General features: G+C 45.3%; 1 protein-coding gene across 6 annotated transcripts in view; it reads right to left on the minus strand.

Moving 5' to 3' along the window:
• Positions 1-16,144, minus strand: part of Pkn (serine/threonine-protein kinase N) — a 101,757-nt gene that overhangs the window by 15,676 nt on the left and 69,937 nt on the right. For all 6 annotated transcript variants that reach the window (XM_077647622.1, XM_077647624.1, XM_077647620.1 and 3 more), the window contains 6 exons: positions 15,560-15,739; positions 11,197-11,348; positions 7,864-8,083; positions 3,218-3,325; positions 2,719-2,799; positions 2,236-2,295 (listed from right to left, as the gene is read on the minus strand). In XM_077647622.1, the coding sequence (XP_077503748.1) occupies positions 2,236-2,295; positions 2,719-2,799; positions 3,218-3,325; positions 7,864-8,083; positions 11,197-11,348; positions 15,560-15,739 (801 nt within the window). The remainder of the gene's footprint in view (positions 1-2,235; positions 2,296-2,718; positions 2,800-3,217; positions 3,326-7,863; positions 8,084-11,196; positions 11,349-15,559; positions 15,740-16,144) is intronic.

Below are 16,144 nucleotides of genomic sequence, written 5' to 3' on the forward strand. Positions count from 1 at the left end.
GATGTCATGCGACTATCCAGTGGGAAAACACAGGTAGTGTGGACTTCACTCATTGGAGCTGCAGGGTGACAGTGTGCTGCTGCCGGAAGTTTCCCGCTAGTGTGGGTGAGGCTTCAGTGTGCTGAAACTGCACCCCTGTCAGTTTTAATTTGTGCAGTGGAGCCTCCTCACATGCGACCTGAACACTTGTGACTACACCCTACTGCTACCGCTTCACAACGTGACAAAAGGGCACAGAGGCATGTACACCCCTTTTGTCAAAAGTTTAAGAGCACAAGGTTTGCTTCCGCTCCATGCCAGTGGCTTGTTATGCATCTCCAGCATTCTAAATCTCTTCAGTGTAAGAGAAACATTGGTCCTCTTCCCTTCGCGGGTTACCGCGTTTATGGATCTATGCACCTTAAAGGACTATAGACACCAAATTTTTGCTTGTGTGTTTTCTTCTTTCAAGCAACGCGCTAGACATTGGTATAAACAGAGCACCCCATGATATTCGCCTACGACCGCTATATATTTTTTATTGAATTTCTTCTTGAAGCAGTTTCGGTTTCGGTTTCATAAACCGAGCGATGGCTGTGACGTGTAGTTGATGTTTAGGTCACGGAAGGCACAAAGAAAAAAACAGCAATATAACTGCTGATGCCTCGTTTGTTGTAATTCTAGCTACTGAAGCAGGCTGGCTCAAGCACTGTAGTGAGTTAAAACTAAGTATCACCATTTATATTGCCGTTTTTTCATGCCTCACAGTGACCTAAACATGAACTACAGGTCATACTGATACTACAGGTCACTCATACTACAGGTCACAACCATCGTTGGGTTGATGAAACTGAAACCGGAACAGCATGAGAGAAGAAATTAAATTATATATTATTTAGCGGTTGTAGGTGAAAACCACGCGGTGATCCATGTATTCTAATGTTTAACACATATTTGAAAGAATAAAACATGCAACAAAATTAGGTGTCTATAGTCTTTTAAAAGCACACCACTTTGGGCTTTCTAAACTTTTGGAAAAGGCTGTACGATTCTGAAGCAGATCTGTTTCCCTCTGCTGACAGTGCACGCACAGTAAAGAATTTGACGAAACAGGAAAAAATCTCGTCTCCCATGCAGTTTTCATCTTGAAAGCAGACAAGCATTGCCTAGGTTTTCAGCAAATGCCGTATTGACTTGCGTAATTTGTGACCTCACGTAATTTGCGCTCCCATAATTTATTACCCAGGTTTAAAAAAAAAACTTTCACTCGCCAATCCAAAACTACTGAACCATTTGCTCTTCCTGTTGCCGCTAGTCAGTTAGGCCCCACACAAGAGCGCCATTTTATTGTTTTTCATCTTCATTTGTCCCTGACTGCTAGCTTTGCGAATGCAAAGATTTTTTTGGCAAGCGAGGGGTGTAAGCAGGGGGGGGGGAGGGGTCGACGTATGGGCGGCAATATATGGCATATATTGCACGTTATGACCTTTGTATTTTTTTTAACTGCCAAAAAAAGGTCCTTGTGTGGAATGCAAAGTAATGTATCCCCCACCCCACCCACGAGGCTGGATTTGCATCTTGCGAATAAAGAATGCTTCCAGCATAAAATGTGTGAGCAATATCGCAGCTTTTGCCCCAGAATAAAATGCCTTTTAAACTTGGCTCACAACAAATATGAATGAACTGGCACCAAGTGCAATTTCGCTGTGTTCTTTACAGATTGGCCGTGTTGGAATCGTTTTGACATTCACATGCTGCGCAAAAAGAGAATTTAAAAGGCAACCGTAAAAGTGCAATTCATACAAGGCATGGCATGCTGAGAAGAATTCCGGAATGCTGCTATGAGACCTGAAGAATACTCTGGCTGTCAGGCCAAAGTCTCAACAATCATTTAGCACTTGCCTTAGGCATGCTGGAGTGCCGAAAAGGTGGTTTACGGTTTATGAGGGTTAACGTCCCAAAGCGACTCAGGATATGAGGGCTCCTGATAATTTTGACCACCTGGGGTTCTTTTCACGTGCACTGACATTGCATAGTACTGCACGGACCTCTTAGCAGTTCACCCCCACGTAAATTCAACTGCCGCAGCCAGGATCCAACCCACGTCTTTCCAGTCAACAGCCGAGCACCATAACCACTGAGCCACTGCAGCAGCTAGGATTTTACTCCAGCCTATAAGACCAAAATCTGAACTTTCATTTAGCACTTCAAATAATTTACACAATCAGAGAGAAAAAAAAACAATATCTTGCTTACCACAGTGGGCACAAATGGGGGCTTCAGTTTCTTCACGAGAAGGTGCTCCCAGTTGATGTTCTAAAAGAAATAAAAAAACAATAAAGAAAACCCAGCTAGCTAAAAGCTACTCAGGAAATGAAACTCCAATTAGATCCACAGCAGGGTGCAAAGCACAGTATAAACTGTGCTCGTACATGAGCATTGCAGGTTGCCAACAGACCAGATAGGCTGTTTCAACGCGATGCATGAGAGCAGGTTTTAAGGGGTGACATGCTTGTTTGTTGCCAGAGAAAAGAAATTAAGAAAAAAAGTGCTGCCAGCAACGAACCTAATAAGCACCAAATTTTGGGCTTGACAACATAAGCCTGAAACACTTAGCACAATCAACAGGCTCACATATGCAGAGATATCTAAGTGTAGATAGGTAGACTAGCTTTTAAAAATAAAAGCATCAATGCAAGACAAAAGCAAAACAAGAGATGTGCAAAAGCACCGACTTACTCTGAAAAAAGCCTGTTTCTTGACATCTTCAGCATCTTTCTCACTTGTACCCAAGCGCCTTTCAGGGTTTTTCCGCAGCAACTGTAAGCCAACAATAGAGAGTTTTATTACAACCGGCTTTGCGTGACTGCATGATTAGGGAATAGCAGGTCCAGAGTGCACATGCGCAAAAAGCTAACTGGAAAATAGCGTTAACGTACGCATGCAATTTTAAGAAGTTAGCATTACAGGAGTTGCAGCTTTTTAACACTTAGTGTGAAAACATGGCGGCGTTCTTCCAAGCAAGAGCCACCGCTTCAGCCAAACAAGCAGTCCTTGCAGTTTTGGTCAGCACGTTTATCGTTAACTACTGTTGTTTCTTATCACTATGACTAACCTTGCTTCATATAGTATACTATAGTACAATACAGTACTTTATATAGTATAAATGCAATACACCTTGTTGCGAGGTAATATAATTAAGTGGATTAAGATGAAACATGAAAGAAATCTCGCTCACCCTCCGCATGATGGCAACAGCCTCTATGGAAAGGAAGCGTGGATACCGAACCTCGTCGTGCACAATGCTGTCGAACACTTCTTCTTCATCATCACCAGGAAAAGGACTCTGGAGAAGATGTGAGCACATTTTAGATACCAAGCATCAACCAAACAGAGAGCAACCTTAGTTCTCAAAAAAATTTTGTGGTTACGAGATTTTTTACAAAATATTGTCACATGTCATATTTATGCACCATGCAGTTTTTGTGAACATCCACAACTGCATTTGAAGAGTCTATAACTGAACAAAATTTACCAGGCTAGTTGACAGAATTGCAATTTCTTGGGGAAAAAAAATTGTTGTTTTTTTAAAGTCCCAGATAGCGCGGCCCCATAAATATGCACGACTAAGACACCTGTGTTGCTTATGCACACCTAGAAAGTTGTTCAAATGCACGCTAAACGGAACACCTTGTTGCAGGTGTGGAGTGTAGAAACGGTAATAGTCTAAACGACTAACGCAAGAGTACAGAAGGGCAGCATACAGTTCTTATCACAAGGCAAAAGGGCGAATACCATACTTGCACATCCGACCCACTCACATAACCTATCCCCACTTTTATTGCCGAGAATTTACCTTTTTTTTTTTTTAAAGGGTTCACTTTAACAGCGAGTTCCTTAATTTCGTGTCATCCACAGCACAGACCTTGGCAACGTGCCAATAAGATCATGTGATGGTTATGTTTTGATGACAGCTGCTGCCAGGGTGGTGTGCTCGGTGAACTTGGCAGAGTGCCCAGATGCTGTGCGCCCTTGATTGAAGCACCGACAGCAGTGGAGTGCTCGCTTGCTCGGCACACTGCTGCGCCAGTGTATGCTTAGAAAGCCTATGAGCGCTCGAGCATAGGGAAGGAGCATAAACCAGAATGCTATAAAACATCCTCTACACTGAAATGTTATGGCAGAAGCAGCATCTTCAGACCTTAAATTAACTCGGAGAGTTTGAGATCGGGAGCGAAAATGCACTTCCATTTCAGAGCTAATTTGAGCTGCTCATTTCCTTTCATCACTGTTCATCATGATCTCAGAATAGGCAGACAGAAATAATATGACATCTTCTCACCCCATGCCTTTCCCACACAAATTTTTCATCGTCTTTGACGTGCAATGACCATGCACGGTCCACCTGTGTTGCAGAATCAACACTTGTTTGGAATCCTGTTGAAGACTTGCTTTTTCTCATTTGCTGCTTTCTTGCTTTTCATACTTGCTACTTCAGGAACATCTTATAATCTTTTTCTTCCTTTCTTCATCATCTACAGAGTCTTTGTCCTCTTCCACACCCTTTTATGTTGCTCTTTCCCACAGCAGGTCATCGTCGTCATCCTCAGTCAGTATTATCACTGTTCCTACTACCACCAGCAGAATGTGTACAGAGGCCTACTTTCGGTTCAGCCACAATATGTACTGGGCTCTTATCAATAAATATTGTCAATGTGAAAAAAGAAATGTAGAAGCAATCCACTATGCGGAATTCATTTTTTGCTGCCTAAATTATGAAACGTCACTGAGTAGCAAAGCTACTCCTAACTGCATGCTGTGTCATATGTGATGCACAAGTTAATGCCTTTCTCACAACACAATCTTAAGACTTAACACGTTGCTGAGGTTGTTGTAAGAGGCGGAATCAAAAATTTTCGAGACACGCTGTTTCCAAGGAACTGTTTTTTATGTATGTTTACTATGCTACCACCTTCAAAATAATATCTTTGCACAGCAATACAGTGCCCCCAGAGTTCCTTCCACCGTTGATATGTGCCCTTGACGTCTTTTCAAAATGCGTCAAGCACGTTCTGCGATTCGCTCTGGATCTTCGGTGCGCAGTCAAAATGACAACTTCTGAGCTGGACCTTCATCTTTAGCAAGAGGACAAAGTTCGCAGGAACTAAATCTGGAGAACAGTGTGGTTGTGGAAACGAGATGTTTCAGGCAATAAACGTGCACCACAGGTCCCGTCAGTTCCGCCGAATGTCCTCTCTGAAATGTCTCAAAAACTTGGTAGTACAAAAAAAGCTCGCTAATCCTAATTTTACGAGGACACCAACACAATTCGAATTACCTGAAGTTCTAAGAAAAGTGAACAGAATATGGAGTACACTGTGATTGGGTAGTAGTCAGGTAGTAAGAATACCCTATTTTATTGTTCTAAAATATTCAGTCATCACCTTTTGCTTTCTTTTTTGCAAAAGGCAACAGCCAACACCTAAATTCTGTTCAGCCACATTTATTAGAGGTCTTGCCGATGCAGTGATCAGCAGCAGAGTCCGGCTGAGGCAAAGGCCCCGAGCATTCCACCCTGCTTGAGCGCGGACTTAGGCGGTGGCATTACCGTCCGAACTCATCGTATGACCTCTTCTTCGCCTTCTAAATTGAACAGGCAGGCAGCAATCAATTTGTGTGTCCCAATTTGTGCACCAAAGTCGCGAAGGGTGTGCGACCGTCCTGCGATTAGTGCTTTTTGGCCAAAACGATAGCGCAAACTCCAAGACCTGCAAATTCACACTTGCGAGTCGCAGAGGTTGCATGACCATCAATCTGCGGTAATTATCACACCAAAACACCTCAAGATAAGTTTTAAAGCATGCATGAAGCCTGCGCCGGTGCATAATCGAAACAGGATATCACAAAAAGTATGCTCATTAGTTTGTTAGTTTGCGACTCGGACGGCTGGAAAATCGGGCAATGTACGTGCAGCCTGGGGACTTCTGCTTTCCCTCCACAACTTACAAATTCATGCAAGTTGCGGAGACAGATGCACAGCATACATCACCGCACGCCCCACTTCGTTTCGTGCAGGCCACGGTTCTGTGCACAACCATGTGGTTTCGGATTTAGAGTGCTGGAGACGCTGAGACATGCCAGATTTTCTGTACCCCCCCACTGGTCGTTCATCCATCACTCAGAAACTAAAGCTATCACCGCAAGCTACAAAAGGCTTCGAGATCAGCGCAAAACAAAACAGGTATCTACAGATCTCTGAGGTCATGGAGGTAGTTTTGGATTCGGAGTGCCGGAGAAGCTGCGACGCGCCTGTTTTTATCCATTTCGCCATTAGTCGTGTCATTCATCACCCAACAACAAAAGCTAACACAGCATGCTACTGAAGCCTTTAAGATCAATGTTTACAAGCAACAGCCTTGCCCAAATTTCTGCCCAAATGGGCTTGGGCAGGGCATGTAATGCGAAGGCAAGATAACCGCTGGTCCTTAAGGGTAACGGAGTGGGTTCCAAGAGAAAGTAAGCGTAGCAGGGGGCGGCAGAAGGTTAGGTGGGCGGATGAGGTTAAGAAGTTTGCAGGCAAAGGATGGATGCAGCTGGCAAAGGATAGGGTTAATTGGAGAGACATGGGAGAGGCCTTTGCCCTGCAGTGGGTGTAGTAAGGCCGATGATGATGATGATGATGATGCCTCACATGACTTAAAAGAGGCCATGAAATGACACATATTGAGGTTAGCAAAAGTGCATGAGCGATAGGTATTCCATCATTGTCCCTTGCACTGCAAAAATATTTAAGCTAGCACTGTTAACACCGAAGATATTGGCGATTAAAAATGATGCTCCTCCTCACCCCCTCAAATCAGAAAGGCAGACATGCCGGAGAAAAAAGAAAGCAGGCAAGAACTGCACCCCTCCGCGCCCTCCCACCTTCACTTCTGGAGCACATGCTCGACGACATCAGTGGGCTTGCCCAGACTGCCCACTGACGTCATTGTGGTAGGGGATGCGTGGTGAGGTGGCGCCCTAATCGGTTGCAAGCTACTATGAGCAGCAACTTTTAAACACTTGCGGTCACTGCGGGCCTCCGGTCTACGTGGAGAGCTCTCGGTGAAGCTCCAAGCTCCCCCTACCCGCGTGCCCCCCCCCCCCCCCCCCCCCCCCCCCCCCCCCCCCCCCCCCCCGTGAGAGATCTTTTCTTACAGTTTACAGTTACAGTTACAAGTTACAGTTTGACTGTCTGTGTAACTCAACTTCTAACGCAGCTTGCCAATGTACATCCTGTAAATATATTTTCTCTTTGTCTCCATCATCTGGCATCAATCATCGTTTGCTCCTTCAACACCGTCGAATTCACGTTTGGAGAGGTCCTGTGCCCCTCCGAAGAAACGCAAAGAACCATCTTGAATTTACTACCTGCATGTCACAGCTGTCATTCCGTGAATGAAACCGAAACAGCAAGAGAGAAGAAATTCAATTATAAATCATTCAGCGGTCGTAGGGGAATACCACGTGGCGATCCATGTATTCTAGTGTCTAAAGCATCATTTGAAGGAACTAACATTTGAGCGCACCTAAAATTAGGTGTCTATGGTCATTTAACATGGGCATGCCTGCTAGACAGTGCCCACTGATGATGCTAAATAAGCACTGCTTTCTTGCTAACCTTTCATAACTACTTAGGATAGGAAATATACAGCATATCACACATGATGCACTATGCGGCAAGAGGTTAACCAACAAAGACGAACACAAAATGAAACCTAGTCATTCTGTGGAACAGTGTACTTTTCTGCATTACATGTTGACAGTAGCCCTTTTCAAATCTTGTGTTTTGCAGTGTAAGAAGCAGCATACGAGCTGGCAGCCATGCGAGAAGCTGAGCCTCACCTCGCCCACAAGCATTTCAAAGACCAGCACACCCAGGCCCCACCAGTCGACGGCTCGAGTGTATGAAGTTTCTGTCAAGACCTCTGGTGCCAAAAACTCGGGTGTGCCACAGAAAGTGCCTGTCCTATCTCCATAGCCCATTCCTTCTTTGCATAAGCCAAAGTCTGCAAGCTTCACGTAGCCCTCAGCATCCAGCAGAAGGTTGTCGAGTTTGAGATCCCTGTAAGAAAAGGCAACAAAACCATACTTCAGCTTTCAAGCCACATGGCGGTGGTGACTAAAGTAGTGTTACAATCAGGCACAATGACAAGAGGCAGATGTTTTGTGAAGGCAATACAAAATTACTTTTAAAGAACAGAACTAAGAACTACAGTACTTCCTGCATGAGTGCAGCAGACAGTAAGAGAGTTCATGAGAGCTAGTTTGGTTTGTGGGGGTTTAACATCTCAAAGCGACCCAGGCTAAGAGGGACGCCGTAGTGAAGGGCTCCGGAAATTTTGACCACCTGAGGTCCTTTAGCGTGCAATGACATCGCACAGTACACGGGCCTCTAGAAGAGACCGATTTCACAAAGCCCACTGCGCATGCAAGCGTTTCCTGAAATAGTCAAGCGTCATCTGGGTTGCAGTCCTTCGTGGCGTCGTCTGCACAACAGCCCACTTGGCACCTTGGCTGGCATTACACCCGATCGCAGAAGCTTTCGCCCATTTCATTTGTTGAGTTGAGCTGAAGGAAGCAGAAGCGCCACTATGGAGTTTAGAGGGGTGCGGTGCTAATCACAGCAGACGCAGCGCTGAGTGGGTATTCAGTTGCTGCAGGGAGTGGTGTGACCGCGGCGGCAATGCTGCACTTGTTACTCGAACCTTGTAGTTAAAAATGTTGCAGGTGGCCTTGAAAACGCGCTTGACCGTCCCTTTTGTAGCGATAGCTACATTACGGTAGCATTTCGAGCCTTCAGAGTGGCGGCACCGTGCCGGCACCATTGAAATACATAAACTGGGTGCATTTCATGAACATCTATCAAGAAATAAGAAAAATAGTTCAATATGCTGACTTCAAATATGCTTTTAGTTTTTCTGTGAAACAAGGTGTTCTCAAAATATTGTGCCATCTTTGTTTGGAACATGCAGGTAACTTAATTTTGTAACGGTAAATGCCATGGTGAAGTTCAGCATGGAGACATGATCTAGAATGTCCATGGAGTGTAATAAGACAAAAATGGTTGTTTTAGGCCCGTTTGAACAGAAGTTACAGCACATTAAACTTTACCAGGGAAAGTTCAATATGGCGGCTCAGACGAAATGTGTTGTTTTAAAATTATGTTGATTGGCAACTGGTCTTGATTTAGTCTTATTTCACTCTCTGTGAGTTCATCTTTCCAACAAAAAAAGAATTATGAAGCTAGCCCACCTAGAACCAGAGATATCATCCCTGCACTATTACAAATGTCTCAAAATTGGTGTTTTGAGAAAACGACAAAAAACATTTCCAACCATCTTTATGCGACAGGAACAACTTCAAACTCACAGGAATGCACCAGGGGCATAATCAGGATGCATTTCATCTCTCTGCCACCTTTTTGCCATCTTAATGATGCCCACAGATAACTTTTGCTTCTTGGTGAAGCATCAGAAACAGATGCGACGAAATGCTCGTCTTCCGCGTTGTCGCTAGCGTCAATTCAAAACGAAGTATCACCCGTCAACGAGGCACTAGTTTCGACCACACCGCTACCGGTCATAATTCCAGCATCGATTCCGCATGCGGCTGGCAAAACTCAAGCTGCACATCGTTTTGCCCGGGAGCAGAGCCGGCGACGGCACAAGGCGTGGGTCCGTGACGTGCTTCGCGGTTGTTCACGACGTGGTTGGCAATGCGCCAACCACATTGCCAACCACATTGCCAACCACATTGCCAACCACATTGCCAACCACACTGACCTTCGCCCTGCTGAGGCTGCATCAACTGCAGCGTCGACTCGAACAGCGTTTTCTTCACTTTTGCTCGGTAGCGGAGCCAGCGACGGCACTAGCAATGCGTCGTTGTTGACGGCGCGGGTCCGCAACGCGCTTCACGGTCGTTAACGGCGCGGTTGGCAGCGCGCCATCCACACTTTGACCTTAGCTCTGCGGAGGCTGCAATAGTCAAGGCTCCTTGTGCCTTTTGCGTTTTCTCCGTTTCCGGGCGCCGAACCGATGAAACGAGTGACACTTCAACACGCGCCGCGCGGCAGACTCTCAAAATGGCGCCGCGCTTCTGGAGCACACAAGCCTAACTCGAGGCCTACCCAATCACGGAGCGCCATTTTGATCACATGGCTTTTCTAACCAATGACAACACGGCGCGCACATTTTCTTTGCGGTCATTTTGTCCGCGAACGCAAAATCCCGGCGTTGCTTACCGATTAAAAAAAAAGCTGGAGGCGTGAGCTTTCGAACGAGACCAAAACGGCGTCGGGGGAGCGAACGCGTAGGTACCGAGCGACGGCGAGGCATGATTTGACCTCAACTTAAAAGGCAAATCGTGCGCCTTCGGAAATTTAAATGGCTATTACTAAACAAATACTGGATATTTCTTTCTAAAAATTCGACGTCAGGTCCATGTCCCACTTATACGATATGCTACTTGCTGCTTTCCTGTTAAGTATCTGTTCATTTACCGTATTCTCCAAACTCTCTATTCAGAGGGATTTTGCAGCCGTCACACTTCCAGAATCGGACGCCTCCTCCCCTGCCCAAAAGACCGCCATCCTAAAGAAGAGACCCAAGCCGTGGTATACAAAATAATCGGTGTCCTACGCTGGCAAAACCAAGAATTTCATGGAAAGAATGAAGAAGTACAAAGCTGATGTCAGAAAAATGAACAAGGATCGAAAAGCGATGGCCAAGAACTGCACGGCACGCCACCACAGCATAAAGACTGATGAAACCACTGTGCTTGGTACCTGAGCCAAACCTGCACAGGAGGCTCCTACATAAGTCGTAGCCTATTCAGCAAGCGGGGAATGTTAACTGCTCCCTTGGCACACATCCCTCTTCCTGCATCCCCGATTTATGTTCAGTGACTCGCAGTTAAAGAGCCAAGTTGCCACTCGTCCGAAGACACCTGATGAAGGAATAGAGCAGGTTTCGACTCTGTTCCAAAACGTCGTGTTGTCTTAACTTGGTTGGCAATCTTTTCTCACTTAAATTTACTGTGCAACTCATTAAATCTAACCCAGCAACATTCTAACGTAACAGCATGCAACTGAAGATTTTTACATGATGATTTCACAACTCTGCTCATTCAAAGCTCTGTGAAAATGCTGTCTGCGCAAAACAAAATTTGTCTTGCCTGTAGATGATGCGGTTTTCATGAAGAAACTGCAATCCCAGAACAACACAGGCAGCATAAAAAGCAGCCCTCGGCTCTGGAAAAATGTCGGTGTGGATGTGCATCATCAGGTCCCCACCACAAGCATATTCCATGACAAAGCACACATGATTCTGCAAACAGAAAAGAAAAATAATACATGTGACATTCACCACCTAGTGCAGCAAGCTACAAAAACCAGAAATACGTCTGCTTAGCAAGAGGTACAAAAATATGTTTAGTATATCCTACATTCTCACTGCAGACCAAAAAGTTGTACCTCAGTTCAATCAGACTAACAGGCCTGCCACATAACCCTTTAACAGCAGATTTGCTAGTCATGTCATCTGTTGAGCCTAATGCCTGATCTTACGATTTCTTTCAAATCAGGGAAAATTACATGCAACTCGTACTACAAACAACCAAATCCATACCTGCCAACCTGAAAGCTTTCACATTTGTAAAGCATTAGTGACAAGGATGATACAAGATTTCGGGTGACACAAAGCTTCTCGTGACCCCGCGAGATTCGTATCATCGAGATTCTGCTGTAGTGTTACTGTCAACTGTATTCTACGTTTGAGGATGTGCAAGCTATTTGAAGACCAACATAGATTGAATCCGTAATGGACTTTGCGATTATTTTAGCTATGCAAATCATTTTTACAATAAAGGGTGTGATGCTTAAAATAGAACTCTGAGGTACTCCATTTTCCTGAATGAAGCTCCTTGAGAGGGTTGAGACTAAGAGTGCATGAAAAGAACGGTTGGACAGGAAATCATCCAACGCCAATGCAGTTCGAATTCAATGAAGTTCAAACTAACAAAAGTGAACAGAATATGCGGCACACTGTGATCCGAAGCAGTTGGGTAGTGAGATTACCTTATTTTAATGTCAAAAAATATTTCATCACCTTCTGCTTTTTGCCACAGAAGGCAATGGCCAACATCTGTTGTAAAGCCTGAACTTATCAGAAGGCCCCTTCTTCGAATTCAAAACTGGTGAAGAGTGGGCAGCATTCAACACGTCTGAACTTGCTCAGCAGAGGGCTGCACTATAGTCATGAAAAGCGTGCGACCTCCTGTGAGCACACTCACAAAGCTGTAAACATGAGCAGCGTGCTACTGCCCCGCGACTGCCACTTTTCAACCAAAAGGATAGCGCAACCTCCACGACTCGCGAATTCACACTTTCGAGTTACGGAGGCTGTGCGACTGTTTACCGTAAAAACTGGAATATAGGTCGAACGTTTTTTCAAAAAACCATGGCGAAAAGTCAACCCCCATCTTATATACCGGTCACTGGCGGAAAAACTACGGAAGTCTTGCAACAATGGGCGGCTGAAGTCAACAGCCTCCATCACCATCGCCATCAGCAGCAGTGCAGCGTCGCGATGTTGTCGCACCGCAATGCATTTTGCGTTTTCGTTTTTTGGTTAAAGGCTGCTTTTTCACATTTTGTTTCAAAATGAGTGGAAGCCGGTGGCAATTCACCGTCGCCTTCAAGAAAAACGCGATTGAGTACGTGGAAGCTCATGCCAACCTGGTGGCACAGTGCGAATTTGGAATCTGAAAAGAGCATTCAGTACTGGCGCAGGCAGAAGCTGCATATTTCAACCTGCAGCAACTAGCAGAAAACATCATTTCGTGGGCGGGCCGCAGCGTATCCAGAATTGGAAAAAAAGGTTGCGCTGCGTGCAAGATCGCTGCCTGTGACTGCTGAATGCATCCGCATGAAAGCAGTAGAAATCGCGCGTGCCTCTAGACTCACGAGGGCGCAATTCAAGAGCTCGCCATCCTGGGTGCAGTGATTCATGAAGAGGAAGGACTTTGCTTCGGGTGTACACGAGCAGCATTTAAATAAAAATAAATACTCTCACCATTGTGCAACCTGTCGAAGCGCATTTGTTTCAAGGTAAGGTGTCTTTCGGTACTTTTTTCCATTGAAAAAGATTTTTTCATTTTTACAATTGGTTAGTTGGGGGGTCGACCTTGAACACGGCAAAGGGCGTGCGACCGGGCAGCAGCTCGACAACACCGTTGTTCACGCTTGCAAGCATGACCTGCGGGTCGCCTTTTCGTCAGAAGCGAAAACCCTGGGGAATGAGGTTGATTGCGCGCTTTTGAGAGTTTCGTCTGCTTTGGCCAGTGTGAAATGGTTAGGCTTAGCGACGACTACGGCAGCCAGGGAGCAGCTCAGTCCGTTGCCGAAAGCTCGTCTCGCTCGCGACTCACAAGCATGAATGGGCTCATTATCGGAGGAACACATTTTTTGTTTTGTGCCTTTTGGTACGTTTCCGCGCCAGAAATATTCTTTACAGTGGGAAGATTTTGCTCACCGAGCACACCTTATGGAATGCTACAGCGCAAGTCTGCCCGCGGTCTTTTGGTCACTTTTCGGCATCCAAGAGACTGCCGATTTTCTGACATCGCAAAGTGTCACGAAAATTTTATTTTCGTTTGGATTCTATCATGGGGGACACCAGCGATGCGGTTAATTGCGGCTGTTTCGGGTGTGCTTTCGTTCGCATCCGCTGTAAACAGATGGGGGCACTCAGCACTCGCTTGGTACTCATTACTAAACGGGTCATCGGTCGTAGGTATGGTACTTTTGTGGCCTGTTCTGTGCCTGCATGAGACATTCCCCGGCGGCATTAATTTGGCACTGCATGCGCAAAAGGGTCGCCGCGGCGGCGGCAATGCCTCTACTCGCCACTTCGCTCTAAGCGGGTCAAGCTCTTTGTGCGCTTCGAGTAATGCAGCTTAAATTGCATATGTTTCAATCGGGACAGGAAGATATTTCGAATAAAGCGATACTTCGAGTAAAGCGATTTCGTTATAACGAGGGATTACTGTACTTAACTCTGAAGACATCAACAAGCATGTTTTATTTTGCATTGGACTTTTTACACACACCAGCAAATACTGTGCTTATTTGCAGGGCATGGGTACAGTGCATGTGTGTGTATGAAGCAGCTTGCTTGACAGTGAGTAATATTCACGCAGCCAAAGGCACAGATTGCAGAAGATGGTCCAAGAAGCACAGATGGATGCTAACTGAGAGGCTCCACTGCTATTATTTATGCAGTAAAGAAACGTTTCCCTAGCATTCTTGAGTTGATCACCTCACTAGTCCGGTATATGATACAGCAGTCACAACAAGGCAAAAACTTTCAATCCGTAGAAGCTTCACCGCGCAATCGATCTGTAGCTGTTGAGTTATGTCGTACACAATGCACATTATACTGACAACATACCTGTCACAACATTGCACAAATGCTTGGCTGCATCAGTATAGTTATACCTTAATATAATGAAGCCTACAAAAGTCCAAAATTTTACGTTACGTGCAGGTTTTTGTTACATCCAGTTTTCGAGTGAAAAATCAAAAGGACTGTACGGAACGGAAGCCAAAATGGATAAGAAATGTAGATGAAACGGCCTAGCAAATGCTAACAAGTAAATGCCTGTTTTTTGATATCAAACAATGGAGAGGCATTTCATGATCCTATTGATAATGGCAGCGCAACAGCAGCCACCATCATCTCCGCCGCGGATCACATGACGCCACTATGCACGGGGTGGGCAGAGTAGGGGAAGCGGTAGGAAGCACCGACCCCTTTCCGGATGCTCGTGAAAAAAAGAAGTCTTAAGGTCTGCCCATCCACAGTCGCCCTCAGAAACAGACTTTTCACCTCACATTGTTGACACACTCGCCACTTCAGCTCCTGCCATGCGGCGTCTGAATCGCGTGAGCAACCGAGTGGCAGGGATGGACGTGCACCACTCAACCCGTGCCTTCTTTGCCATGTCCTGTTGTTTTGTGCAGCTTTCGGACATGAATTGTCGTGGTGCCACCTGGTGCAATGCTAAAAAGTGAAAGCTGCAGAGACTGCTGCGTTTCCCGTGGAAAGCTGTCGTTAGAGCACGGCATTTTTTGTCACTTGCGTTCACTCATTGCAATTGTAAACATTTGTCTCATGGTGATTCGTGTCTTATCGTGAAAGGTTCACATGATTCAGCTGAATTTCAAGTTAATGGAAAATCTGCGTGGAGAGTTCATTACATCAAGGTCGACTGCTGCGACACCTTTGTTTCATGGAGTTCGCACATACACACGCTGCAATGGGGGCGTCGTCAGAAAATTTATAAACTTCGCAATGTCGAGGAATTAGTTGCACAGAGGTTGGTTACATCCAGGTTTAACTGTATTTCACAACACAGGTTGTAGTGCAAAAGAAAACAATGAATGGATGTACAACTGCACAAATGCAGTGGTACATAACAATGCAGCGCTGCTTGCAGCAGTGCCTCTCATTATTATTCCCCTCTAGCCCCTACTCACCGTGGTTTGGAAGCAAGCAAAGAGGTTGACAAGAAATGGGTGTTGGACAGAGTTTGCCACTTCAAAGATGCGCTTTTCTGCCATAAGGCTTTCTAGCTCATCTCGGGCCACGATGTCCCCCTTCTTCAAAGCCTTAATAGCGAAGTACTGGCCAGAAGTCTTGTGCTTGCTCAGGATCACCTGCATGCCCAAAGTAAATTTAAAAACCCCTCTCTAGAACACACACTACAAAAAGAACACTAGCAACTGGTTCCTGCAATACACAGAAGAAGCAAAACACCTACAACTGTAATTATTTCAAACATAAAAAGTTACAATGCACAAGTTTGTGCAATTATTAATGACTTTTGCACTTAAGCAGCAATTGTACCTTTAACAGCAGTTGTAAAGCACAGAAGTTGTAAAGTTAGCCTCCAAGCTACTTGCTTGCTTTGACAGGAAGATGCCTGACTCACATGCCAGATGCTGCAACAAGACAAGTAAACTAAAACTAGGTGCAGACAACTCTACATTTTTGTTTCATGAAATGGTTGAATGGCCATTTAAAGTAATGACCACACTAGATCCGTCTTGAATAAAGCCTAA

This window comes from Amblyomma americanum, chromosome 1, assembly GCF_052857255.1.
Source record: "Amblyomma americanum isolate KBUSLIRL-KWMA chromosome 1, ASM5285725v1, whole genome shotgun sequence".
Taxonomy (NCBI): Eukaryota; Metazoa; Arthropoda; class Arachnida; order Ixodida; family Ixodidae; genus Amblyomma; species Amblyomma americanum.